The sequence below is a fragment of the Pseudophryne corroboree genome, chromosome 6 (genome assembly GCF_028390025.1).
Source record: "Pseudophryne corroboree isolate aPseCor3 chromosome 6, aPseCor3.hap2, whole genome shotgun sequence".
In the NCBI taxonomy this organism is placed as follows: Eukaryota; Metazoa; Chordata; class Amphibia; order Anura; family Myobatrachidae; genus Pseudophryne; species Pseudophryne corroboree.
Window position 1 is genome coordinate 45,881,163 of NC_086449.1, and position 27,617 is coordinate 45,908,779.

At 44.9% G+C, this 27,617-nt stretch overlaps 1 protein-coding gene across 4 annotated transcripts in view; it reads right to left on the reverse strand.

The window, feature by feature from the left end:
- LOC134936040 (mucin-3A-like) overlaps positions 1 to 27,617 on the reverse strand; it is a 300,343-nt gene that overhangs the window by 250,211 nt on the left and 22,515 nt on the right. For 3 of the 4 annotated variants that reach the window (XM_063930943.1, XM_063930942.1, XM_063930941.1), the window contains exons 2-4: positions 23,639 to 23,736; positions 12,598 to 12,699; positions 799 to 900 (exon numbers count right to left, since the gene is read on the reverse strand). In XM_063930943.1, coding sequence (XP_063787013.1) covers positions 799 to 900; positions 12,598 to 12,699; positions 23,639 to 23,690 — 256 coding nt within the window. In that variant the 5' untranslated portion in view covers positions 23,691 to 23,736. The remainder of the gene's footprint in view (positions 1 to 798; positions 901 to 12,597; positions 12,700 to 23,638; positions 23,737 to 27,617) is intronic. The other variant, XM_063930944.1, reaches the window with a different exon arrangement.

Genomic DNA, 27,617 nt, shown 5'->3' on the forward strand with positions numbered 1-27,617 from the left:
CCCCCCCCTGCGAGTGCGAGCGATGCTCCGGTAACCTAACTCTTGCCAGCACCAGGGACAAGTAAGCAGTGAGAGAGCTGCAGTTCATCTGATCCTGTGCTCCTGCTGTGACCCCTGTCACCTGATCCGGAAAGTGAGCTGAGATGCCGACCAGGACTTCACAGCATCACAGTTTACTTCACGTATCATATGACTGGGGTTACAGAGCACAGGATGAGATGACCGACGGCTTACTCACCGATCACCAGTCCCGGGGTGCAGATGACTGTTGTTTTTTATTCTAACTCCATTACATCCCGCCGTAAGTATATATACTGCTGATTTGGTTTTTTGTACACAGCAACCTGTTGTGAATAACATTTTTATGTCATCTATCATTGAAGTATTTGTACTGATATTCCTTCTGTGGGATACTTTTTCATACTGCCTAATGCTCCATAGGTACATACATATACATACACTGTAATCAATCTGGGGACACACATGGCTGCTCACAGGTGCCTGATCCGAGGTCTACTTTTCCTTCCAGCAGCTAGGGATGGCTCAAATACAGTAGTAAAATGGGAAGCCCTAATAATGCCATCTGAAGATGACATTATTATCATAGGGCTCCATCCCGTTTTTTGTTTTTTTTTACAATTAGATTACAAGTATGGGAAATGCGATCTGCTTACTAAACACCCACTGTCACATTACTTTAATAAAAATAATATTCATAAATATGCCCGCAATATGTCTTTGTTACTATTGGACAAGACCTGTGCATAACCACGTTTAAGCAAAAATGTGGAGACTTACCCGGTGGAACTCTGTCTATGAAAGACTCACATAGGGACCCGTAGAACAGATCTGTACACACGCACATAATTCCATTATAGACCCCTCCATTCTGGCAATTTTCTGCGGAAGAGAATTGTGAAACAAGCTGTAAATAATTACCGAATGATTATAAAATAATAGTAATAATACTAAACGCGTTGGGTTCCCTGCATTGACCCCCTTGCCTATTTCTAAGTTAAGTCAGAATTCCTTACCTTTTACAAAGACCAAAAAACTTTTTATGTTTTATTCCACTTTTATGTATTATTAAAAACTTGTTTGTATTATTAGATATTTTTTGGCTCATAAATTTTAAGTTTTAGTGCTTATTTTAAACAACACAAGTCGCCGGTACCCTAATCCCCCATTCTATACTCTTTTTAGCAGTACTGTACCAGCATTGCACTCTTAAGGGTTGGTAGACACATATAATTAGGTTACGTGTGTTTTTTAATATTTAAGTGAATTTTAAGTGATTTTTAATTCACTTCCCTTATTAGGACCCTACCCCACAAGTGGCGCTATATAATTTCTTGTTACAGCACTGCACCTGCGTCTGGAGTCTGGCACCGGCATTATCATGTCAGCAGAGTCACCGTGGACTGCATCCTGTTCCGCTCAGTATAGTATTCTATGACTAAAACTGGTGGCTGTGTGTTCTTCCAGACAGGCCACTCTGCTCACATCGCCCCCTAGTGCCTAATTTAAATTTAACATGGGTGTAACCACTATTGGTTTTATATAGGAAGGCTTTGCAACCTATGTGGCTGTATGGCATCAAAATCTCTAAGTGACCTGTTACATGAGATGTTCCAACCTGTGCTGTATCAGTCACGTGAGATATTTCTGGTGCTGTAATACAAGTTGAATCAGATATTTTGGCCTTTGTTGTGTCAGAGACTGGTGATGTTTCCCCCTCCATATAATCAGAGACTGGTGATGTTTCCCCCTCTGTATAATCAGAGACTGGTGATGTTTCTCCCTCCATATAATCAGAGACTGGTGATGTTTTCTCCTCTGTATAATCAGAGACTGGTGATGTTTCCCCCTCCATATAACCAGAGACTGGTGATGTTTCCTCCTCCGTATAATCAGAGACTGGTGATGTTTATCCCTCCATATAATCAGTGACTGGTGATGTTTCCCCCTCCATATAACCAGAGACTGGTGATGTTTCCTCCTCTGTATAATCATAGACTGGTGATGTTTCCCCCTCTGTATAATCAGAGACTGGTGATGTTTCCTCCTCTGTATAATCAGAGACTGGTGATGTTTCCCCCTCCATATAACCAGAGACTGGTGATGTTTCCCCCTCCATATAACCAGAGACTGGTGATGTTTCCTCCTCCGTATAATCAGAGACTGGTGATGTTTTCTCCTCTGTATAATCAGAGACTGGTGATGTTTCCCCCTCCATATAACAAGAGACTGGTGATGTTTCCTCCTCCGTATAATCAGAGACTGGTGATGTTTATCCCTCCATATAATCAGTGACTGGTGATGTTTCCCCCTCCATATAACCAGAGACTGGTGATGTTTCCTCCTCTGTATAATCATAGACTGGTGATGTTTCCCCCTCTGTATAATCAGAGACTGGTGATGTTTCCTCCTCTGTATAATCAGAGACTGGTGATGTTTCCTCCTCCGTATAATCAGAGACTGGTGATGTTTCCCCCTCCATATAATCAGAGACTGGTGATGTTTCCTCCTCCGTATAATCAGAGACTGGTGATGTTTTCTCCTCTGTATAATCAGAGACTGGTGATGTTCCCCCCTCCATATAACCAGAGACTGGTGATGTTTCCTCCTCCGTATAATCAGAAACTGGTGATGTTTCCCCCTCCATATAACCAGAGACTGGTGATGTTTCCCCCTCCATATAACCAGAGACTGGTGATGTTTCCCCCTCCATATAACCAGAGACTGGTGATGTTTCCTCCTCCGTATAATCAGAGACTGGTGATGTTTTCTCCTCTGTATAATCAGAGACTGGTGATGTTTCCCCCTCCATATAACCAGAGACTGGTGATGTTTCCTCCTCCGTATAATCAGAGACTGGTGATGTTTATCCCTCCATATAATCAGTGACTGGTGATGTTTCCCCCTCCATATAACCAGAGACTGGTGATGTTTCCTCCTCTGTATAATCATAGACTGGTGATGTTTCCCCCTCTGTATAATCAGAGACTGGTGATGTTTCCTCCTCTGTATAATCAGAGACTGGTGATGTTTCCTCCTCCGTATAATCAGAGACTGGTGATGTTTCCTCCTCCATATAATCAGAGACTGGTGATGTTTCCTCCTCCATATAACCAGAGACTGGTGATGTTTCCTCCTCTGTATAATCAGAGACTGGTGATGTTCCCCCCTCCGTATAACCAGAGACTGGTGATGTTTCCTCCTCCGTATAATCAGAGACTGGTGATGTTTATCCCTCCATATAATCAGTGACTGGTGATGTTTCCTCCTCTGTATAATCAGAGACTGGTGATGTTTCCTACTCTGTATAATCAGAGACTGGTGATGTTTCCTCCTCCGTATAATCAGAGACTGGTGATATCTTCCCCTCCATATAACCAGAGACTGGTGATGTTTCCTCCTCCGTATAACCAGAGACTGGTGATGTTTTCCCCTCTGTATAATCAGAGACTGGTGATGTTTCCTCCTCTGTATAATCAGAGACAGGTGATGTTTCCTCCTCCGTATAATCAGAGACTGGTGATGTTTCCTCCTCTGTATAATCAGTGACTGGTGATGTTTCCCCCTCTGAATAATCAGAGACTGGTGATGTTTCCTCCTCTGTATAATCAGAGACTGGTGATGTTTCCTCCTCTGTATAATCAGAGACTGGTGATGTTTCCTCCGCTGTATAATCAGAGACTGGTGATGTTTCCTCCTCTGTATAATCATAGACTGGTGATGTTTCCTCCTCTGTATAATCAGAGACTGGTGATGTTTCCTACTCCGTATAATCAGAGACTGGTGATGTTTCCTCCTCCGTATAATCAGAGACTGGTGATGTTTCCTCCTCCGTATAATCAGAGACTGGTGATGTTTATCCCTCCATATAATCAGAGACTGGTGATGTTTCCTCCTCTGTATAATCAGAGACTGGTGATGTTTCCTCCTCTGTATAATCAGAGACTGGTGATGTTTCCTCCTCTGTATAATCAGAGACTGGTGATGTTTCCTCCTCCGTATAATCAGAGACTGGTGATGTTTCCTCCTCTGTATAATCAGAGACTGTTGATGTTTCCCCCTCTGTATAATCAGAGACTGGTGATGTTTCCTCCTCTGTATAATCAGAGACTGGTGATGTTTCCTCCTCCGTATAATCAGAGACTGGTGATGTTTCCTCCTCTGTATAATCAGAGACTGGTGATGTTTCCTCCTCTGTATAATCAGAGACTGGTGATGTTTCCTCCTCCGTATAATCAGAGACTGGTGATGTTTCCTCCTCCGTATAATCAGAGACTGGTGATGTTTCCTCCTCTGTATAATCGTTGACTGGTGATGTTTCCTCCTCCGTATAATCAGAGACTGGTGATGTTTCCCCCTCTGAATAATCAGAGACTGGTGATGTTTCCTCCTCAGTATAATCAGTGACTGGTGATGTTTCCCCCTCTGAATAATCAGAGACTGGTGATGTTTCCTCCTCTGTATAATCAGAGACTGGTGATGTTTCCTACTCTGTATAATCAGAGACTGGTGATGTTTCCTCCTCTGTATAATCAGAGACTGGTGATGTTTCCTACTCTGTATAACCAGAGGCTGGTGATGTTTCCCCCTCTATATAATCAGAGACTGGTGATGTTTTCCCCTCTGTATAATCAGAGACTGGTGATGTTTCCTCCTCTGTATAATCAGAGACTGGTGATGTTTCCTCCTCCGTATAATCAGAGACTGGTGATGTTTCCTCCTCCGTATAATCAGAGACTGGTGATGTTTCCTCCTCTGTATAATCAGTGACTGGTGATGTTTCCCCCTCTGAATAATCAGAGACTGGTGATGTTTCCTCCTCTGTATAATCAGAGACTGGTGATGTTTCCTACTCTGTATAATCAGAGACTGGTGATGTTTCCTCCTCCATATAATCAGAGACTGGTGATGTTTATCCCTCCATATAATCAGTGACTGGTGATGTTTCCTCCTCCGTATAATCAGAGACTGGTGATGTTTCCTCCTCTGTATAATCAGAGACTGGTGATGTTTCCTCCTCCGTATAATCAGAGACTGGTGATGTTTCCTCCTCTGTATAATCAGAGACTGGTGATGTTTCCCCCTCTGTATAATCAGAGACTGGTGATGTTTCCTCCTCTGTATAATCAGAGACTGGTGATGTTTCCCCCTCTGTATAATCAGAGACTGGTGATGTTTCCTCCTCTGTATAATCAGAGACTGGTGATGTTTCATCCTCTGTATAATCAGAGACTGGTGATGTTTCCTCCTCCGTATAATCAGAGACTGGTGATGTTTCCTCCTCCATATAACCAGAGACTGGTGATGTTTCCTCCTCTGTATAATCAGAGACTGGTGATGTTTCCTCCTCCGTATAATCAGAGACTGGTGATGTTTATCCCTCCATATAATCAGTGACTGGTGATGTTTCCTCCTCCGTATAATCAGAGACTGGTGATGTTTATCCCTCCATATAATCAGTGACTGGTGATGTTTCCTCCTCCGTATAATCAGAGACTGGTGATGTTTCCTCCTCTGTATAATCAGAGACTGGTGATGTTTCCTCCTCTGTATAATCAGAGACTGGTGATGTTTCCTCCTCCGTATAATCAGAGACTGGTGATGTTTCCTCCTCTGTATAATCAGAGACTGGTGATGTTTCCCCCTCTGTATAATCAGAGACTGGTGATGTTTCCTCCTCTGTATAATCAGAGACTGGTGATGTTTCCCCCTCTGTATAATCAGAGACTGGTGATGTTTCCTCCTCTGTATAATCAGAGACTGGTGATGTTTCCTCCTCTGTATAATCAGAGACTGGTGATGTTTCCTCCTCTGTATAATCAGATACTGGTGATGTTTCCTCCTCTGTATAATCAGAGACTGGTGATGTTTCCCCATCTGTATAATCAGAGACTGGTGATGTTTCCTCCTCCATATAATCAGAGACTGGTGATGTTGCCCCCTCCGTATAATCAGAGACTGGTGATGTTTCCTCCTCTGTATAATCAGAGACTGGTGATGTTTCCTCTTCTGTATAATCAGAGACTGGTGATGTTTCCTCCTCCGTATAATCAGAGACTGGTGATGTTTCCTCCTCCGTATAATCAGAGACTGGTGATGTTTCCTCCTCCGTATAATCAGAGACTGGTGATGTTTCCTACTCTGTATAATCGTTGACTGGTGATGTTTCCTCCTCCGTATAATCAGAGACTGGTGATGTTTCCTCCTCCATATAATCATTGACTGGTGATGTTTCCTCCTCTGTATAATCGCTGACTGGTGATGTTTCCTCCTCAGTATAATCAGAGACTGGTGATGTTTCCTCCTCCGTATAATCAGAGACTGGTGATGTTTCCCCCTCTGTATAATCAGAGACTGGTGATGTTTTCTCCTCTGTATAATCAGAGACTGGTGATGTTTCCCCCTCCATATAACCAGAGACTGGTTATGTTTCCTCCTCTGTATAATCAGAGACTGGTGATGTTTCCTCCTCCGTATAATCAGAGACTGGTGATGTTTCCTCCTCTGTATAATCAGAGACTGGTGATATTTCCCCCTCCATATAACCAGAGACTGGTGATGTTTCCTCCTCTATATAATCAGAGACTGGTGATGTCTTCCCCTCCATATAACCAGAGACTGGTGATGTTTCCTCCTCTGTATAATCAGAGACTGGTGATGTTTCCCCCTCCATATAATCAGTGACTGGTGATGTTTCCTCCTCCGTATAATCGGAGACTGGTGATGTTTCCTCCTCTGTATAATCAGAGACTGGTGATGTTTCCTCCTCTGTATAATCAGATACTGGTGATGTTTCCTCCTCTGTATAATCAGAGACTGGTGATGTTTCCCCGTCTGTATAATCAGAGACTGGTGATGTTTCCTCCTCTGTATAATCAGAGACTGGTGATGTTTCCTCCTATGTATAATCAGAGACTGGTGATGTTTCCTCCTCCGTATATTCAGAGACTGGTGATGTTTCCTCCTCCGTATAATCAGAGACTGGTGATGTTTCCTCCTCCGTATAATCAGAGACTGGTGATGTTTCCTCCTCTGTATAATCGCTGACTGGTGATGTTTCCTCCTCCGTATAATCAGAGACTGGTGATGTTTCCTCCTCTGTATAATCAGAGACTGGTGATGTTTCCCTTTTTTGTATAATCAGAGACTTGTGATGTTTCCCCCTCCGTATAATCAGAGACTGGTGATGTTTCCTCCTCCGTATAATCAGAGACTGGTGATGTTTCCTCCTCCGTATAATCAGAGACTTGTGATGTTTCTTTCTCCATATAACCAGAGACTGGTGATGTTTCCTCCTCCGTATAATCAGAGACTGGTGATGTTTCCTCCTCTGTATAATCAGAGACTGGTGATGTTTCCTCCTCTGTATAATCAGTGACTAGTGATGTCCCCCCCCCCCATATAATTAGAGACTGGTGATGTTTCCCCCTCTATAAAATCAGAAACCGGCAATGTTTCCTCCTCCATATAATCAGAGACTGGTGATGTGTCCCCCTCTGTATAATCAGAGACTGGTGATGTTTTCCCCTTTGTAAAATCAGAGACTAATGATGTTTTCCCCTCTGTATAATCAGAGACTGGTGATGTTTCCTCCTCTGTATAATCAGAGACTGGTGATGTTTCCTCCTCCGTATAATCAGAGACTGGTGATGTTTCCTCCTCCGTATAATCAGAGACTGGTGATGTTTCCTCCTCCGTATAATCAGAGACTGGTGATGTTTCCTCCTCCTTATAATCAGAGACTGGTGATGTTTCCCCCTCCGTATAATCAGAGACTGGTGATGTTTCCTCCTCTGTATAATCAGAGACTGGTGATGTTTCCTCCTCCGTATAATCAGAGACTGGTGATGTTTCCTCCTCCGTATAATCAGAGACTGGTGATGTTTCCTCCTCCGTATAATCAGAGACTGGTGATGTTTCCCCCTCCGTATAATCAGAGACTGGTGATGTTTCCCCCTCCGTATACTCAGAGACTGGTGATGTTTCCTCCTCTGTATAATCTGAGACTGGTGATGTTTCCTCCTCCGTATAATCAGAGACTGGTGATGTTTCCTCCTCCGTATAATCAGAGATTGGTGATGTTTCCTCCTCCATATAATCAGAGACTGGTGATGTTTCCTCCTCTGTATAATCAGAAACTGGTGATGTTTCCTCCTCTGTATAATCAGAGACTGGTGATGTTTCCTCCTCTGTATAATCAGAGACTGGTGATGTTTCCTCCTCTGTATAATCAGAGACTGGTGATGTTTCCTCCTCTGTATAATCAGAGACTGGTGATGTTTCCTCCTCTGTATAATCAGAGACTGGTGATGTTTGCCCCTCCGTATAATCACAGACTGGTGATGTTTCCCCCTCCGTATAATCAGAGACTGGTGATGTTTCCCCCTCTGTATAATCAGAGACTGGTGATGTTTCCTCCTCCGTATAATCAGAGACTGGTGATGTTTCCCCCTCTGTATAATCAGAGACTGGTGATGTTTCCTCTTCTGTATAATCAGAGACTGGTGATGTTTCCCCCTCTGAATAATCAGAGACTGGTGATGTTTCCTCCTCTGTATAATCAGAGACTGGTGATGTTTCCCCATCTGTATAATCAGAGACTGATGATGTTTCCTCCTCTGTATAATCAGAGACTGGTGATGTTTCCTCCTCTGTATAATCAGAGACTGGTGATGTTTCCCCCTCTGAATAATCAGAGACTGGTGATGTTTCCTCCTCTGTATAATCAGAGACTGGTGATGTTTCCCCCTCCATATAACCAGAGACTGGTGATGTTTCCTCCTCTGTATAATCAGAGACTGGTGATGTTTCCCCCTCTGAATAATCAGAGACTGGTGATGTTTCCTCCTCTGTATAATCAGAGACTGGTGATGTTTCCCCCTCTGTATAATCAGAGACTGGTGATGTTTCCTCCTCCGTATAGTCAGAGACTGGTGATGTTTCCTCCTCTGTATAATCAGAGACTGGTGATGTTTCCTCCTCCGTATAATCAGAGACTGGTGATGTTTCCCCCTCCGTATAATCAGAAACTGGTGATGTTTGCCCCTCCATATAATCAGAGACTGGTGATGTTTCCCCCTCCCTATAATCAGAGACTGGTGATGTTTCCCCCTCTGTATAATCAGAGACTGGTGATGTTTCCTCCTCCGTATAATCAGAGACTGGTGATGTTTCCCCCTCTGTATAATCAGAGACTGGTGATGTTTCCTCTTCTGTATAATCAGAGACTGGTGATGTTTCCCCCTCTGAATAATCAGAGACTGGTGATGTTACCCCATCTGTATAATCAGAGACTGGTGATGTTTCCCCCTCTGAATAATCAGAGACTGGTGATGTTACCCCATCTGTATAATCAGAGACTGGTGATGTTTCCGCCTCTGTATAATCAGAGACTGGTGATGTTTCCCCCTCTGTATAATCAGACACTGGTGATGTTTCCTCCTCCATATAATCAGAGACTGGTGAACATTATCCTTTCCGTAATTAGAACATACCTCCTCTTCAGGGACTAAATATACTTGGGAACTGTGTAAAAGGAAACTGTTGAGGCAATCTCCCAGCGATGTTAAACTCACAGGACTATTCTTTGGCTCCCCTTCCACATAATTGCATGGTCCCTTACAGTGGTGTAAGGAAGAAATAACCGCGTGATAATCTTTCTTCCGGAATTATTACCTAGGTCAGACTAACTTAATAAGATGTACCAGATATATGGGGCTCATATCCTTACAAGTGAGGGGATAGGCGCTAACCTACAAAAAGAGCATAGTTAATTTTATGGACATGTTGGGATTTGTGGACTAACCTACAGTGCATTGAGAAAGTATTCACAGCGCTTCACTTTTTCCACATTTTGTTATGTTACAGTCTTATTCCAAACTGGAATAAATTAATTTTTTCCATCAAAATTCTACACACAATACCCTATAAGAACAACGCAAAAAAAGTAATTTTTTGAGATTTTTGCAAATTTATTCAAAATAAAAAACTAAGAAATCACATGTACATAAGTAATCACAGCCTTTGCCATCAAGTTCAAAATTGAGCTCTGGTGCATCCTGTTTTCACTGATCATCCTTAAGATGTTCATACAGCTTAATTGGAGTCCACCTGTGGTAAATTCAGTTGATTGAACATGATTTGGAAAGGCACACAGCTGTCTATATAAGGTCCCACACTTGACAGTGCATGTCTGAGCACAAACCAAGCATGAAGTCAAAGGAATTGTCTGTAGACCTCCGAGATAGGATTGTCTCGAGGCACAAATCTGGGGAAGGGTACAGAAAAATATCTGCTGCTTTGACAATCCCAATTAGCACAGTGCCCTCCATCATCTGTAAATGGAAGAAATTCAGAACCACCAGCACTCTTCCTAGAGCTGGCTGGCCGTCTAAACTGTGCGATTGGGGGAGAAGGGCCCTAGTCAGGGAGGTTACCAAGAACCCAATGGTCACTCTGTCAGAGCTACAGCATTCCTCTGTGGAGAGAGGAGAACCTTCCAGAAGGACAACCATCTCTGCAGCAATCCACCAATCAGGCCTGTATGGTACAGTGGCCAGACGGAAGTCACTCCTTAGTAAAATGCACATGGCAGCCCACCTGGAGTTTGCCAAAATGCACCTGAAGGACAATCACACCATGAGAAACAAAATTCTCTGGTCTGATGAGACAATTATTGAACTCGATTGTAAGCTTGTGAGCAGGGCCCTCCTACCTCTATGACTGTTTGTTTTTACCCAGTTTTGTCATCTAATTGTGTCCAGTTGTAAAGCACAACGGGATTTGCTGCGCTCTATAAGAAACTGTTAATAAAATAAATAATAATAAACTCTTTGGTGTGAATGCCAGGCGTCATGTTTGGAGGAAACCAGGGACCGCTCATCACCAGGCCAATACCATCCCTACAGTGACGCATAGTGGTGGCAGCATCATGCTGTGGAGTTGTTTTTCAGCAGCAGGAACTGGGAGAATAGTCAGGATAGAGGGAAAGATGAATGTAGCAATGTACAGAGACATCATGGATGAAAACCTGCTCCAGAGCGCTCTTGACCTCAGACTGAGGCAACGGTTCATCTTTCAGCAGGACAACGACCCTATGCACTCAGCCAATATATCAAAGGAGTGGCTTTAGGACAACTCTATGAATGTCCTTGAGTGGCCCAGTCAGAGCCCAGAATTGAATCCAATTGAACATCTCTGGCGAGATCTGAAAATGGCTGTGCACCGACGCTTCCCATCCAACCTGATGGCGCTTGAGAGGTGCTGCAAAGATGAATGGGCGAAACTGCCCAAAGATATTGTAGGTGTGCCAAGCTTGTGGCATCATATTCAAAAAGACTTGAGGAAGTAATTGCTGCCAAAGGTGCATCAACAAAGTATTGAGCAAAGGCTGTGATTACTTATTTACATGTTATTTCTTTGTTTTTTATTTTTAATAAATTTGCTAAAATCTCAAAAAAACTTTACTTAATGTTGTCATTATGGAGTATTATGGTGGTCATTCCGAGTTGTTCGCTCGTTATTTTTTTTTCGCAACGGAGCGATTAGTCGCTAATGCGCATGCGCAATGTCCGCAATGCGACTGCGCCAAGTAAATTTGCTATGCAGTTAGGTTTTTTACTCACGGCATTACGAGGTTTTTTCTTCGTTCTGGTGATCGTAATGTGATTGACAGGAAGTGGGTGTTTCTGGGCAGAAACTGGCCGTTTTATGGGTGTGTGTGAAAAAACGCTGCTGTTTCTGGGAAAAATGCGGGAGTGTCTGAAGAAACGGGGGAGTGTCTGGGCGAACGCTGGGTGTGTTTGTGACGTCAAAGCAGGAACGAAACTGACTGAACTGATCGCAGATGCCGAGTAAGGCTGGAGCTACTCAGAAACTGCTAAGAAGTATCTATTCGCAATTTTGAGAATCTTTCGTTCGCAATTTTGATAAGCTAAGATTCACTCCCAGTAGGCGGCGGCTTAGCGTGTGCAAAGCTGCTAAAAGCAGCTTGCGAGCGAACAACTCGGAATGAGGGCCTATGTGTAGAATTTTGAGGGAAAACATGGAATATGTTAATTTTATTTATAATTATATAATAAGCAAAGGATTTGGGGATAGTGCATTTGTAATAGTTGAACAATATATCCATGGTAATTATTATATGCTAGACTTAACAAGTTTTATTGCTATTGCACCGTGTACATGCTTCGATTGTTATTGATGTTAGCTGAAAAGAGGATTCAAAAGCCTGAGGTGGAGCAATTGGAGATAAATAAAACTCTGTGCAAGAACGCTGTTGTTACTAAGATGGGCAATTGGGGTCCTTGCCCTTTCATCATGTAGTAAAAGCAGCTCACAACTATCCCTAAACCATACCTCCCAACATGACCCTCTTCAGGAGGGACAGAACGCTCTGCTCCTGGACTTCCCTCTTACTGTATGATGGCCATCACCTGTGGTGAAACACCTTTCTTATCCATTAACCTGCTCAACACAGGTGTCGCCAATCATAAATTAAGGAAAAGTCCATGAGCAGAGCATCGTGTCCCTCCTGGAGAGGGTCATGTTGGGAGGTATGCTAAACCAACTGTGACCCACCAATTTGCGATTGAGCCTTCTCAGGTAGGAAATTACTCTTTTGGTTTGCGGGGTGTTTCCTCCCTTGATCTGAGAAAGTGAAGACTGCAGTTGAACAGATATCTGTAAGTATATTGAGAATAAATATTAGTGCATGTATAGTTGAGGATTGGGAAGAACTCTTACATATTGCTGAGATAATACAAGTCCTTCTACCTAAACAGCTGCACACAGAGATCAATTCAAACCATAGATAGAGATATACATGTGCTTTTAAAAATTCATGTGTATACTAGTCCTTGTGGAAAAAAACTTTTTTAAGATATCATTTACTCAGCACACAAATGAAAGAAAGTGTCTGCACCAGCAGGTGGCTAAATTAATTAGCCACCTGCTGGGATAACCACTTGTTCATTAAAGGGGGGTACTCACGGAGCGATCCCAGTTTAAAATCTAAGCAATCTGACTAGATTGCTTAGATTTTAAGCATGGTCTCTCCGTGTGTACCCCCCACAGTGATAGCGATGCGTGGTCCCGCGCGTTGCTATAGCCGGTGCTTCATTTGCCTGCGTGCAAGCTCAATCTAGCAGGTCGCTCATTTCACCCACTGGGTGAAATGAGTGCCCCCCCCCCACTGCATACTCAGCACACATCGTGCTGTGCTGAGTGGGGGGAGAGATGTGTGCTGAGAGGTTCGCCCACATCTGCCCATGAATACGGGCCATTACTCTATTTAATATACAAAAGAAAGAAAGCATAAACATCAGGACTATGTGATTTAACCAGTCCTTCTCTAGGGCCGGTATTCAAATGATATATCACGCCAAATCTCTTTTCTAAATTGAATCCCATTATCGCACATATCGCGCCCATAGTAATCAGGTTTATCTTTGTAAAGATTTGAGTGCTTCGCTACCCCGGGGGTAGCAAGTTGAAATGCTGATACCACGGCCCAGAGGGCAGAAACAGAATGGGTGTGGAAGCTGGTGAAAAGAATTGAATACCACCCTAGAAGTCTATCAACACAAGGACCGTGCATAATTCTGTGGAGGTGACTTTATAAGAGCTAATATACAAAATCCACCCTTAGTATGAAAGATCATTTAGGATCATTATTCAGAACCTTTTATACATTTTAGTTGAGTGATATCCGTATATTTCAATTTCTTTTCACATACACAATTCTGGGCAGTTTCCAAATTTAAATAAACATGTATGAGCAAAATGGTTTAGAGGAGTATTTATCAAAGCTCAGAGAAAGAAAATATTGTGAGAAATAAAGTACTAGCCAATCAGCTTCTACCTGTGTTTTTTTAAATAAATTCTTTATTTGCAAAGAAAGTTTTTCAGAACAAAGTAGTCACATAAGGACATGTACAATACAATAATGCAAACGTACACTATGCAGTAGAAGAAATATGAAAACATGAAAACACACAGTACGGTCCACCAAAGTACGAATCCATACAAAGTAAAAAAAAAATAACGTACATGAGTCTTCATAAAACAGATAAAATAAGAAGCATCAAATTCCATCATATACAAAAATGAGCGAAAAACTATTTAGAAGCAGAAAAAGAGGAAATGAGGGGAGACAGAGAACAAAGAAGTTAAAAGAAAGAGAGAAAGAGAAGGAAATATCCACTCGGATGAAGGTAACCATCAATAAGGCCTGCTAAATCAATGTCGAACAACACCAACATTACACAACCAACAACAGGAAAAGGATAAGGGAGCAAAAAATAGGGTCCCAAAATTAAGCTAAAGACATAGTAAACCAGGTCCCACACTATCGATGAGGTGATACAGGAACCATGGTCAGAAAGGACGGTGATCGTTTAAAGTCCAACCAGCTGAGCCACAAAGCCACATATGTACGGTGTCTTTCGGGTGTGGCATAATATATTTCGTCCATGGACATATAAAAATCCATGCATTGGCACAAGTCCCAAATAGTAGGGGCAGATGACGAGCGCCAACGGACTGGGACAACTACTCTAGCAGCATTGTTCATGTGTCGTAATAAGGACTTATATTTAGAGATTGGTACATCAGTGTGGGAGAGTAACTAAAAATCGTGGCCTGAGGGGACAGGGAAACCCACAACCTCAGCAGCTATTTTTTGTATTCCCTCCCAAAAGGGGGCTATCAGCGCACAATCCCACCAAACATGCATCAATGAGCCTAGTTCCAAGACACATCTCCAACACATTGGAGACACCCCAGGGCAATATTTATGTACAACAGAGGGGCAATGGTACCAACGAGATAAAAGTTTGAATTGGGTCTCCACTCTCCACTATGTCCATGCTGGTTGAGCATGCACTGGTCACTTGGTATACCTTAGTCCAGTTCACTTCCAACCCCTTAAGTGGGAAATCCTTGTCCCATTGATCTTGATAAGTCAGACTAGAGGGTAGGATTGCTGAGAGAAGAATTTGGTATATGGAGGAAATAGTATGAGTGGGGGGGGGGTTGCGACTGCACACAAAGTTTTTCAAACATGGTCAATTCTTTGTCCCACACACCTGGGGGTATATTTACTAAAATTCGTAATTTTCGGAATGAGTTTAAAGTTCAAACACGAATGACATCAAATGTGTGAAATTGCAACTTTTTGAATTTGGTACGACTCATTTACTATGCTGTTGTATTCTGCATTTTCGAGTTTTCCGATGTCGATGTCATTCGTATTTTTTGGTGTTTTACGGGAATGAATGGTAAAACACTGCCGACATTAACACAATGAATCTCGGCCGGATCTGTGAGATCCGTGCAGAGCTTCATTGTGCACCTTTAAAAAAATAAATCAAGTGTTAAATTTATTTTAAAAAAATGCGTGGGGTCCCCCCTCCTAAGCCAAACCAGCCTCGGGTTCTTTGAGCCGGTCCTGGTTGACAAAATATTGGGGGGAAAATGACAGGGGTTCCCCCATATTTCATCAACCAGCACCGGGCTCTGCGCCTGGTCCTGGTACAAAAAATACGGGGGACAAAAAGCGTAGGGGTCCCCCGTATTTTTTGAACCAGCACCGGGCTCCACTAGTCAGAGATAATGCCACAGCCGGGGGACACTTTTGTTTAGGTCCCTGCGGCCCTGGCATTAAATCACTAACTAGTCACCCCTGGCCGGGGTACCCTGGAGGAGTGGGGTCCCCTTAAATCAAGGGGTCCCCCCCTCCAGCCATCCAAGGGCCAGGGGTGAAGCCCGAGGCTGTCCCCACCATCCAAGGGCGGCGGATGGGGGGCTGATAGCCAAGTTGAAAAAATAAGAAGATTGTTTTTAGTAGCAGTACTACAAATCCCAGCAAGCCTCCCCTGCAAGCTGGTACTTGGAGAACCACAAGTACCAGCATGCAGGGGGGAAACCGGGCCTGCTGGTACCTGTAGTACTACTACTAAGAAAATACCCAACAAAAAACAGGACACACACACCGTGACAGTAAAAGTTTAATACATACATGCACACCTCCATACATACATACTTACCTATGTTCACACGAGGCTCGGTCCTCATCTCCACGTAGAATCCTCGGGGTACCTGTGGAAAAAATTATACTCACATAATCCTGTGTAGCTTCTGTTCTTTGTATAATCCACGTACTTGGCAAAAAATCAAACCGCCCATATACACATAATGACACACATAATGTCTATTACACATATGCTTCACATTATTAATGCCATTATACACATAATGTCCCTTACACATATGCCGCACATTATTAATGCCCTTATACACATAATGACACACATAATGCCCATTACACATATGCCACACATTATTAATGTCCTTATACACATAATGATACACATAATGTCTCTTACACATATGCTTCACATTATTAATGCCCTTATACACATAATGACACACATAATGCCCCTTATACATATGCCACACATTATTAATGCCCTTATACACATAATGACACACATAATGTCTCTTAAACATATGCTTCACATTATTAATGCCATTATACACATAATGTCCCTTACACATATGCCTCACCTTATTAATGCATTTATACACATGACAAACATAATGCCCCTTACACATATGCCGAACACTATTGCACAGCCAACCCACCTGTACACAGCACTCACACAGCTGCTAACACTGTGACCTCTGCCTCTGCTTGGATACAGATGTGTCCTCATACATCTTGCCTCAATACGCCGTGCAGCAGGAGATGCTGGCATGAGTCAGCTGGTAGCTCTGCTAACGTTGTGCACCTTTTTTTTTTTTAACGAAAATGCATTTGCATTGCTACAGTATGTGACTAGGATACACAAGCAGCTTCTGCTGATTAAAATGATGTGCTATGCCTATGTTCTGTGTGCGACTGTGGCTGTATCTGCATACGAAATGCTTCGTTACAGTGATTTCTAGGAATACACTGTAACTTAGCATTTCATATACAGATACAGATACAGCCACAGTCACACACAGAATATAGGCATAGCATATCATTTTAATCAGCAGAAGCTGCTTGAGCCCCTTGACATTACAAATGCCTTAGGCATTTGCCTAGTTTTCCTATACCTAGGGCCGGCTCTGTCTGGTGGTGCAGTACACTCTGGCATTGTGCCAGAGTCTACTGCTCATGTACTGGTCTCCGGGAACATGGCATCCGCACCGCATTTCCAGAGACATCTCTATTGCAGATATGCGAAAATGGTCGCAGTGGCCATTTTTAAAAGTGATAATTGCAGTTCTGCAGCCAGCGCCGTGCCAACAGAGTGGTAAGTATAATTAATGGGTGCAAGGTGTGCCTTGTGTGGGCCAACCTGAACCCAGGGCCTACATGCACTGCACACCTTGTACCCATTATATATATATACGCCAGTGGGTAAAATCATATAATTTGGGACTTTTTTTTCCTAGAGTATTATTAACCTCAATAACATTAATGTACAGTCATTTCCACTCAATTTTGACCACCACACAGCTCACAATATTGTTCACCAACATAGGCCAAAGCCTGGCTGGCTAAACTGAGCAACAGAGCAGCGGCACAAACACACGGCAGTTATTTCTGTTTAACAATGTTTTACAAATTAGCAACGTATTAGCAATAACCTATTGAACCAACTCGCATGTACTTTTAATAGAAAACAATACAAAATGCAAATTTACTAAGAGTCATGTGAGGAATATCATTGCTAAAAATAAGTAGTAGTTACCAAACAGAAAAGAAAAAACCCTAAGCCATGTGTAAAATAGCAACAGCAGACATGGATGCCCCCTACAAAAGTGCACATGCCCCCAGCACATGCCTAGTCTCAGTGCCCAGTCTGTACCTCCCTCCTGGGGGCCCTGGCCCAGTGATGACTGGCACTTTGTGCCCATGTAAACCCCCGATCAATCAGCCTTTTTTTTTAAGCAGCTCCTCAAAATTTCCCTATTGGGGCATACAGTGCTGGTCGGATACAAAGCAGGATTGATACAGTGCGGGACACACAGTGAGGGTCAGACACAGTGCGGAACACACACTGCGGGACGGATACAGTGCAGGACACCCAGTGCGTGGGACACACTGCGGGTTGGATACAGTGCAGGCTAGATATAGTGCGGGTTGGATGCAGTGCAGGACACAGTGCAGGTCGGATACAGTGCTGGACACACACTGCGGGTTGGATACAGTATAGGTCGGATTTAGTGTGGGTTGGATACAATGCAGGATGGATACAGCGCAGGACACACATGCAGGTCGGAATACTGTGTGTGACACACACAGTGCGGGACACTCACTGTGGGTCGGATACAATGCAGGTTAGATATAATGCGGGTTGGATACAGTGCAGGATGGATGCAGTGCGGGTCAGATCCAGTGCGGCACACACACTGCAGGACAGATACAGGGCAGGACACACAGTGCAGGGGACACACTGTGGGTCGGATACAGTGCAGGCTAGATATAGTGCAGGTTGGATACAGTGCGGGTCACGCAGTGCATGCGGGTTTGATACAGTACAGGTTGGATCTAGTGTAGCTTGGATACAATGCAGGATGGATACAGTGTGGGACACACAGTGCAGGTCGGATACAGTGCGGGACACACACTGTGGGATGGATACAGTGCGGGACACACACTGCAGGTTGGATTTAGTATGGGTTGGATACAGTGCAGGATGGATACAGTGCGGGACACACACTGTGGGATGGATACAGTGTGGGACACACAGTGCAGGTCGGATACAGTGCGGGACACACACTGTGGGATGGATACAGTGTGGGACACACAGTGCAGGATGGATACAGTGCGGGACACACGCTGTGGGATGGATACAGTGTGGGACACACAGTGCAGGATGGATACAGTGCGGGACACACGCTGTGGGATGGATACAGTGTGGGACACACAGTGCAGGATGGATACAGTGCGGGACACACGCTGTGGGATGGATACAGTGTGGGACACACAGTGCAGGTCGGATACAGTGCGGGACACACACTGTGGGATGGATACAGTGTGGGACACACAGTGCAGGATGGATACAGTGCGGGACACACGCTGTGGGATGGATACAGTGTGGGACACACAGTGCAGGATGGATACAGTGCGGGACACACGCTGTGGGATGGATACAGTGTGGGACACACAGTGCAGGTCGGATACAGTGCGGGACACACACTGCAGGTTGGATTTAGTATGGGTTGGATACAGTGCAGGATGGATACAGTGAGGGACACACACTGCGGGACGGATACAGTGCGGGAAACACACTGCAGGTTGGATTTAGTATGGGTTGGATACAGTGCAGGATGGATACAGTGAGGGACACACACTGCGGGACGGATACAGTGCGGGACACACACTGCAGGTTGGATTTAGTATGGGTTGGATACAGTGCAGGATGGATACAGTAGGGGACACACACTGCAGGTTGGATTTAGTGTGGGTTGGATACAGTGCAGGATGGATACAGTGCAGGATGGATACAGTGCGGGACACACACTGCAGGTTGGATTTAGTATGGGTTGGACACAGTGTAGGTTGGATACAGTGCAGGTCGGATACAGTAGGGGACACACCATACTGTAGGTGTTAATATAATGGGTGCAGTGCACATGGGCCCCTTGGTCCAGGGGGGCCCAACCCGCACACCCTGCACCTATATTTTATACTTACCCCTCCAGTGTACTGTGACGGCGGCACTGCAAGGGAGACAGAAATCACTTGGAAATGGCCGCCGCAGCCATTTCAGAGTGATTTGCAGATGCATACAGGATGCGGGCGCCATGTTCCTGGAGATCTGCGCATGCGCAGTAGACTCTGGCATAATGCCAGACTCTACTCACTGCCAAAAAGGAGGGAGCCCGCAACGAAGGCTGCACACGGACCCTCTTCTCTCTTAAAACACCCCTCATTTTAGCTCTTGTTTGGAACACATCTCTAATTCTAGGTATCAATTTTCTTTGCTGCAAAAGCCATAATTAATCTTATTTGTTGCACTGATTGATTCCACCTGTAAGCAGAGTCGGCCATAGGCATAGGCAAACTAGGCATTTGATATGCCTGGGGGCACCAGCAGCTTCTGCTGATTAAAATCATATGTGGCATGCTTATATTCTGTGTGTAGCATTTTGTATGCAGATACAGCCACAGTTGCACACAGAATATAGGCATGCTGCATATCATTTTAATCAGCAGAAGCGGCTTGTACATCCTAGCCACACAGCAATGCAAATAAGATGATTTCTCATTAAAAAAAGGTGCCCAATGTTATAAGAGCTGGCCGGGAGCTGACAACTGATTCACGCCAGGCATCTCCTGCTGCATGGTGCTTTGAGGCAAGATTTATGAGGACACATCTGTATCCAAGCAGGCAGGGGTCACAGTGTTAATGGCCATGTGAGTGATGTGTGTGAGTGAGTTGTTTGTGCAATAGTGTTCGGCAAATGTGCAAGGGCACATTATGCATGACATGTGTATAAATGCATTAATAATGTGCAGCAAATGTGTAAGGGACATTATTTATATAAGGGCATTAATAAGGGTTGGCATAATGTGTAAGGCGCATTATGTTTATAAGGACATTAATAATATGTGTCATGTGTAAGGGGCATTACTGTGTGGTATTATGTGTATAAATACATTACTAATGTGTGGCGTTATGTGTATAAGGTGCTCTACTGTGTGGCATTATGTATAGAAAGGGCACTACTATGTGTTCTAATGTGATTAAAGAGCAATATGGTTTGATGTAATGTGAATAAGAAGCCATTCAGTGTCATGTATTGTGAATAAGGGGCACTACTGTGTGGCGTAATGTATAGAAAGGGCACTACTGTGTGGTCTATAGTGTGGTGTAATGTGAATAAGGAGCAATTCAGTGCGATGTAATGTGAATAAGGGGCACTACTGTGAGTAACGTTTATACGGTAAAGTGGTACTACTGTGTGATGTAACGTGAATAAGGGACACTATTGTATGATAAAATATGAATAACGTTGCAGTACTGTGTGGCAGAATTTGAATTGGGGGAACTAGTGTGTGACCATGCCCCTTCCCAGCAAGAACATACCCCTTTTTGGGCTGTGCGCCGAATGTGCACACTGTTCCCCTTTAAAATACAGTGTGTAGGAACACCAAAATTAGGACTGCTATAGGTGAGGGGTGATGGAGCTGGGAGAGGGGTGCAGGGTCAGAGGCAGAATTAGCAGTGGTGCTAGGGGGCACCAGCCAAAATCTTGCCTAGGGCATCACATTGGTTAGGGCTGGCTCTGCCTGTAAGTGCCTGTTATTTTATATAAAAGTATAAAGTATGCACTTCCTCCCCTTAGAGCCTACATTGTGATAGAGGTGAGAAGAGGTAGAGAAATATAAAAGGTAGAGAAGAGAGGGGGAGAGAGAAAAAAAGGAATAGAGAAAAACATGGGTAAAAGAGAATAGAGGGGGAGAGAGAAGAATGAGGGTCAGATAGAAAAAAGCGGGGAGAGAGAAGAATGAGGGGCACACAGAAAAGAGGGGGGAGAGAAGAATGAGGGGCAGATAGAAAAGAGGGGGGAGAGAAGAATGAGGGACAGACAGAAAAGAGGGGGGGGGGGAATGAGGGGCAGATAGAAAAGAGGGGGGAGAGAAGAATGAAGGGCACACAGAAAAGAGGGGGGGAGAGAAGAATGAGGGGCAGATAGAAAAGAGGGGGGGGAGAAGAATGAGGGACAGACAGAAAAGAGGGGGGGAGAAGAATAAGGGGCAGACAGAAAAGAGGGGGGGGGGAGAGAGAGAAGAATGAGGGGCACACAGAAAAGAGGGGGGGAGAGAAGAATGAGGGGCAGATAGAAAAGAGGGGGAGGGGGAAGAATGACGGGCAGACAGAAAAGAGGAGGGAGAAAGAAGAATAAGGGGCAGACAGAAAATAGGGGGGGGGGAGAGAGAAGGATGAGGGACTGACAGATAAGAGGGGGGGGGGAAGAATGAGGGGCAGATAGAAAAGAGGGGGGAGAGAAAAGAATGAGGGGCAGACAGAAAAGAGGGGGGAGAGAGAAGAATGAGGGGCAGATAGAAAAGGGGGAGAGAGAAGAAAGGGGCAGACAGAAAAGAGGGGAGAGAGAAAGAATGAGGAGCAGACAGAAAAGAGGGGGGGGGGAGAATGAGGAGCAGATAGAAAATAGGGGGAGAGAGAAGAATGAGGGGCAGATAGAAAAGGGGGAGAGAGAAGAAAGGGGCAGACAGATTAGAGGGGGGAGAGAAAGAATGAGGAGCAGACAGAAAAGAGGGGGGGGGGAGATAGAAGAATGAGGGGCAGACAGAAAAGAGGGGGGAGAGAAAAGAATGAGGGGCAGATAGAAAAGGGGGAGAGAGAAGAAAGGGGCAGACAGAAAAGAGGGGGGAGAGAAAGAATGAGGAGCAGACAGAAAAGAGGGGGGAGAGAGAGAGAAGAATGAGGAGCAGACAGAAAATAGGGGGGATAGAGAGAAGAATGAGGGGCAGACAGAAAATAGGGGGAGAGAGAAGAATGAGGGACAGACAGAAAGGAGGGGGGGGGGAAGAATGAGGGGCAGATAGAAAAGAGGGGGGAGAGAAGAATGAAGGGCACACAGAAAAGAGGGGGGGAGAGAAGAATGAGGGGCAGATAGAAAAGAGGGGGGGGAGAAGAATGAGGGACAGACAGAAAAGAGGGGGGGAGAAGAATAAGGGGCAGACAGAAAAGAGGGGGGGGGGGAGAGAAGAATGAGGGGCACACAGAAAAGAGTGGGGGAGAGAAGAATGAGGGGCAGATAGAAAAGAGGGTGGGGGGAAAGAATGACTGGCAGACAGAAAAGAGGAGGGAGAAAGAAGAATAAGGGGCAGACAGAAAATAGGGGGGGGGGGGGAGAGAGAAGGATGAGGGACTGACAGATAAGAGGGGGGGGGAGAAGAATGAGGGCAGATAGAAAAGAGGGGGGAGAGAAAAGAATGAGGGGCAGACAGAAAAGAGGGGGGAGAGAGAAGAATGAGGGGCAGATAGAAAAGGGGAAGAGAGAAGAAAGGGGCAGACAGAAAAGAGGGGAGAGAGAAAGAATGAGGAGCAGACAGAAAAGAGGGGGGGGGATAGAAGAATGAGGGGCAGACAGAAAAGAGGGGGGAGAGAAAAGAATGAGGGGCAGATAGAAAAGGGGGAGAGAGAAGAAAGGGGCAGACAGAAAAGAGGGGGGAGAGAAAGAATGAGGAGCAGACAGAAAAGAGGGGGGAGAGAGAGAGAAGAATGAGGAGCAGACAGAAAATAGGGGGGATAGAGAGAAGAATGAGGGGCAGACAGAAAATAGGGGGAGAGAGAAGAATGAGGGGCAGATAGAAAAGAGGGGGGAGAGAGAAGAATGAGTGGCAGACAGAAAATAGGGGGAGAGAACATCGGGAGCAAGAGGGCGATAGGGAGGAGAAACAGAGAAACAATTTATATGAAAAAAACCCATAAAGTTTAAAACAATAACTTCCTTACTGAACATTAGAAACTCCTGCTGGAATTGTAAGATACTGTTACTTATTATAAACTTATAAATAATGACAGTAATTTATGTTCTCAGCAACATAAATCTGTTGTGGTGGATGATTTCTATTGGTCTATTGGTCTCTTACCTGTAAGTAGAAGTGTTACACCCAGCAATAGGGTTGCCGCCTTTGATTTCATGTTTGTATTCGCGTACAACTGGGAACGGAACCCGGAGCCTGGCTGGCTATATACACAAAACAAAGAAATAATCCATGGTGTACAGTAACTTGATATTACACTGATCTTTGTAAAAATATTAATGACAGTGTATTTTTATATCAGGGAAATTGGCATCACAGCGTGATAATAATGAGTCAAAGGGAGCGAATTGAGAAAAATGTTTCCAAATGTTTATGCTGGTATAATCCATTTGATCTAATTACTGTATTAGCAGAAAAGGAAATGCAATGTACTGACTGGTTTGTGTCAGACTTTAATTGCAGACAGGAACATTATAATCAATCTGTAGTATGCAACAATGCTCTGATGCACTAGGTTGTGAGAAAACATACAGTATAGGGTGACGACAAAAACTACATATGCAAACAGTGTTAGTAAGTGGTATAGGTAGGAGTTGGACTAGTGAGCGGGTGTGTTAGTAGTATGTGTGGGAGTAGTGTAGGTGAGAGGGTGTGTTAGTGTGAGTAGTATATGTGGGAGTATTGTAGGTGAGAGGGTGTGTTAGTGTGAGTAGTATATGTGGGAGTAGTGTAGGTGAGAGGGTGTGTTAGTGTGAGCAGTATATGTGGGGGTAGTGTAGGTGAGAGGGTGTGTTAGTGTGAGTAGTATATGTGGGAGTATTGTAGGTGAGAGGGTGTGTTAGTGTGAGTAGTATATGTGGGAGTAGTGTAGGTGAGAGGGTGTGTTAGTGTGAGTAGTATATGTGGGAGGAGTGTAGGTGAGAGGGTGTGTTAGTGTGAGTAGTATACGTGGGGGTAGTGTAGGTGAGAGGGTGTGTTAGTGTGAGTAGTATATGTGGGAGTAGTGTAGGTGAGAGGGTGTGTTAGTGTGAGTAGTATATGTGGGAGGAGTGTAGGTGAGAGGGTGTGTTAGTGTGAGTAGTATACGTGGGGGTAGTGTAGGTGAGAGGGTGTGTTAGTGTGAGTAGTATATGTGGGAGGAGTGTAGGTGAGAGGGTGTGTTAGTGTGAGTAGTATACGTGGGGGTAGTGTAGGTGAGAGGGTGTGTTAGTGTGAGTAGTATATGTGGGAGTAGTGTAGGTGAGAGGGTGTGTTAGTGTGAGTAGTATATGTGGGAGGAGTGTAGGTGAGAGGGTGTGTTAGTGTGAGTAGTATACGTGGGGGTAGTGCAGGTGAGAGGGTGTGTTAGTGTGAGTAGTATATGTGGGAGTAGTGTAGGTGAGAGGGTGTGTTAGTGTGAGTAGTATATGTGGGGGTAGTGTAGGTGTGAGAGTGTACCAATGTAAGTAATATATGTGGGAGTAGTGTAGGTGAGAGGGTGTGTTAGTGTGAGTAGTATATGTGGGAGTAGTGTAGGTGAGAGGGTGTGTTAGTGTGAGTAGTATATGTGGGGGTAGTGTAGGTGTGAGAGTGTACCAATGTGAGTAGTATATGTGGGGGTAGTGTAGGTGAGAGGGTGTGTTAGTGTGAGTCGTATATGTGGGGGTAGTGTAGGTGTACCAATGTGAGTAGTATATGTGGGAGTAGTGTAGGTGAGAGGGTGTGTTAGTGTGAGTCGTATATGTGGGAGGAGTGTAGGTGAGATGGTGTGTTAGTATGAGTAGTATATGTGGGAGGAGTGTAGGTGAGAGGGTGTATTAGTGTGAGTAGTATATGTGGGAGTAGTGTAGGTGAGAGGGTGTGTTAGTGTGAGTAGTATATGTGGGAGTAGTGTAGATGAGAGGGTGTGTTAGTGTGAGCAGTATATGTGTGGGTAGTGTAGGTGTGAGGGAGGGTGTACCAATGTGAGTAGTACAGCTATGTGTATGGTAGATCATAACTTGCCAACATTCTGGCTGCCTCCTCTGGGAGGAAGCAGCCAGGTCGGCGCAGAGGGGTCATGGCACGGCACACAGAGGGCGTGATGGGAGAATCATTATGCTGCATTGGGTGCAGAGCACAGGGTATGACAGTGGGATTGCGTCATCGTGGTCTCGCCGCCGCTACACCATGCCGAGATTACTGGCATAGGGGAGCAGGAGGCGGGGCCTTGATTCCACGTGAATCACGTCACAAATTTGTGTGCTTCTCTTCGAGGATGTGGGACTTTGGCTGCCGGCTGGCAGACTTGCCAACTTTTCCGGGTAGCCAGGAGCGTCACCCGATTTTTGGGAGCCTCCCGGCCATTCCGGTAGAGCAGGCAAGTATTCGGTAGATGTGAGGGTGTACCAGTGTGAGTAGCACTGGTGGGAGGAGTGCAGGTGCAGGCTATGTCAGAGGACTTCCAGGGCCTGTGGTGTTTCCTGGGAAACCTCCCCTGGCAGGATGGACCCTCCTGGGAGAGACAAACAGGAAGAGTCCCTGAAGGCTAGGCCCAAGCCAAGGCTAACAGTGATGGAGTCCAAGGTACATGCAGTCAGGGCCGTTTCTAGACAATTTAGCTCCCATTGAGCACAGTAAAAAATGCAAGCACATTATGCCACACACTGTAATGCCCGTTACCAGTGCTGAAAGTAGGGTGGTATGGGGTGGTACGCAGTACCATTAAGAAATATAGTGGTAGCATGCAGTACCACCACCCAGCATTTTTGTGTGTGGGACATAAAATGGTGTCAGTGAAATAACTGTGTGTGCCATAATATGTAATAGGCATTATGGTGTGTGGTAAATATGTAAGGCATTACGGTTTGTGGTATAATGTGTAATGGGCAATACGGTGTGTGACATAATGTGTAATGGGTGTTACGTTGTCTGGCATAACGTGTAGTGGGCATAACGGTGGGTGGCATAATGTGTAATGGGCATTACGGTGCTTGGCATAATGTGTAAGGGGCATTACAGTGTGTGGCATAATGTGGCCATGCCCCTATTGTCATATAACCACTCCCCTAGTTTCATGTGACCACGCCCCCTCATGACATCTGACCATGCCCAACAGAGAACTGAATTATTACATCAGATTGTACTGTATCTTCAGGAAAATTGTAAACAGTTGACAAGCTGGTTACAGTTACATTTAATTGTCAATAGTTTTTCTCTAACGTCCTAAGTGGATGCTGGGGACTCCGTAAGGACCATGGGGGGGGATAGCGGCTCCGCAGGAGACTGGGCACATCTAAAGAAAGCTTTAGGACTATCTGGCTCCTCCCCCCATGACCCTCCTCCAAGCCTCAGTTAGATCTCTGTGCCCGAACGAGAAGGGTGCACACTAGGGGCTCTCCTGAGCTTCTTAGTGAAAGTTTTAGTTTAGGTTTGTTATTTTCACTGAGACCTGCTGGCAACAGGCTCACTGCATCGAGGGACTAAGGGGAGAAGAAGCGAACTCACCTGCGTGCAGAGTGGATTGGGCTTCTTAGGCTACTGGACATTAGCTCCAGAGGGACGATCACAGGCCCAGCCATGGATGGGTCCCAGAGCCGCGCCGCCGTCCCCCTTACAGAGCCAGAAGAGCAGAAGAGGTCCGGAAAAATCGGCGGCAGAAGACGTCCTAGTCTTCAATAAGGTAGCGCACAGCACCGCAGCTGTGCGCCATTGCTCTCAGCACACTTCACACTCCGGTCACTGAGGGTGCAGGGCGCTGGGGGGGGGGCGCCCTGAGACGCAATAAAAAACACCTTGGATGGCAAAAAATGCATCACATATAGCTCCTGGGCTATATGGATGCATTTAACCCCTGCCAGAATACATAGAAAAACGGGAGATAAGGCCGCCGATAAGGGGGCGGAGTCTATCTCCTCAGCACACTGGCGCCATTTTCCCTCACAGCTCAGTTGGAGGGAAGCTCCCTGTCTCTCCCCTGCAGTCACTACACTACAGAAAGGGTTAAAAAAGAGAGGGGGGGCACTAATTAAGCGCAGTATTAAAGATACAGCAGCTATAAGGGGAAAAACACTTATATAAGGTTATCCCTGTATATATATAGCGCTCTGGTGTGTGCTGGCAACCT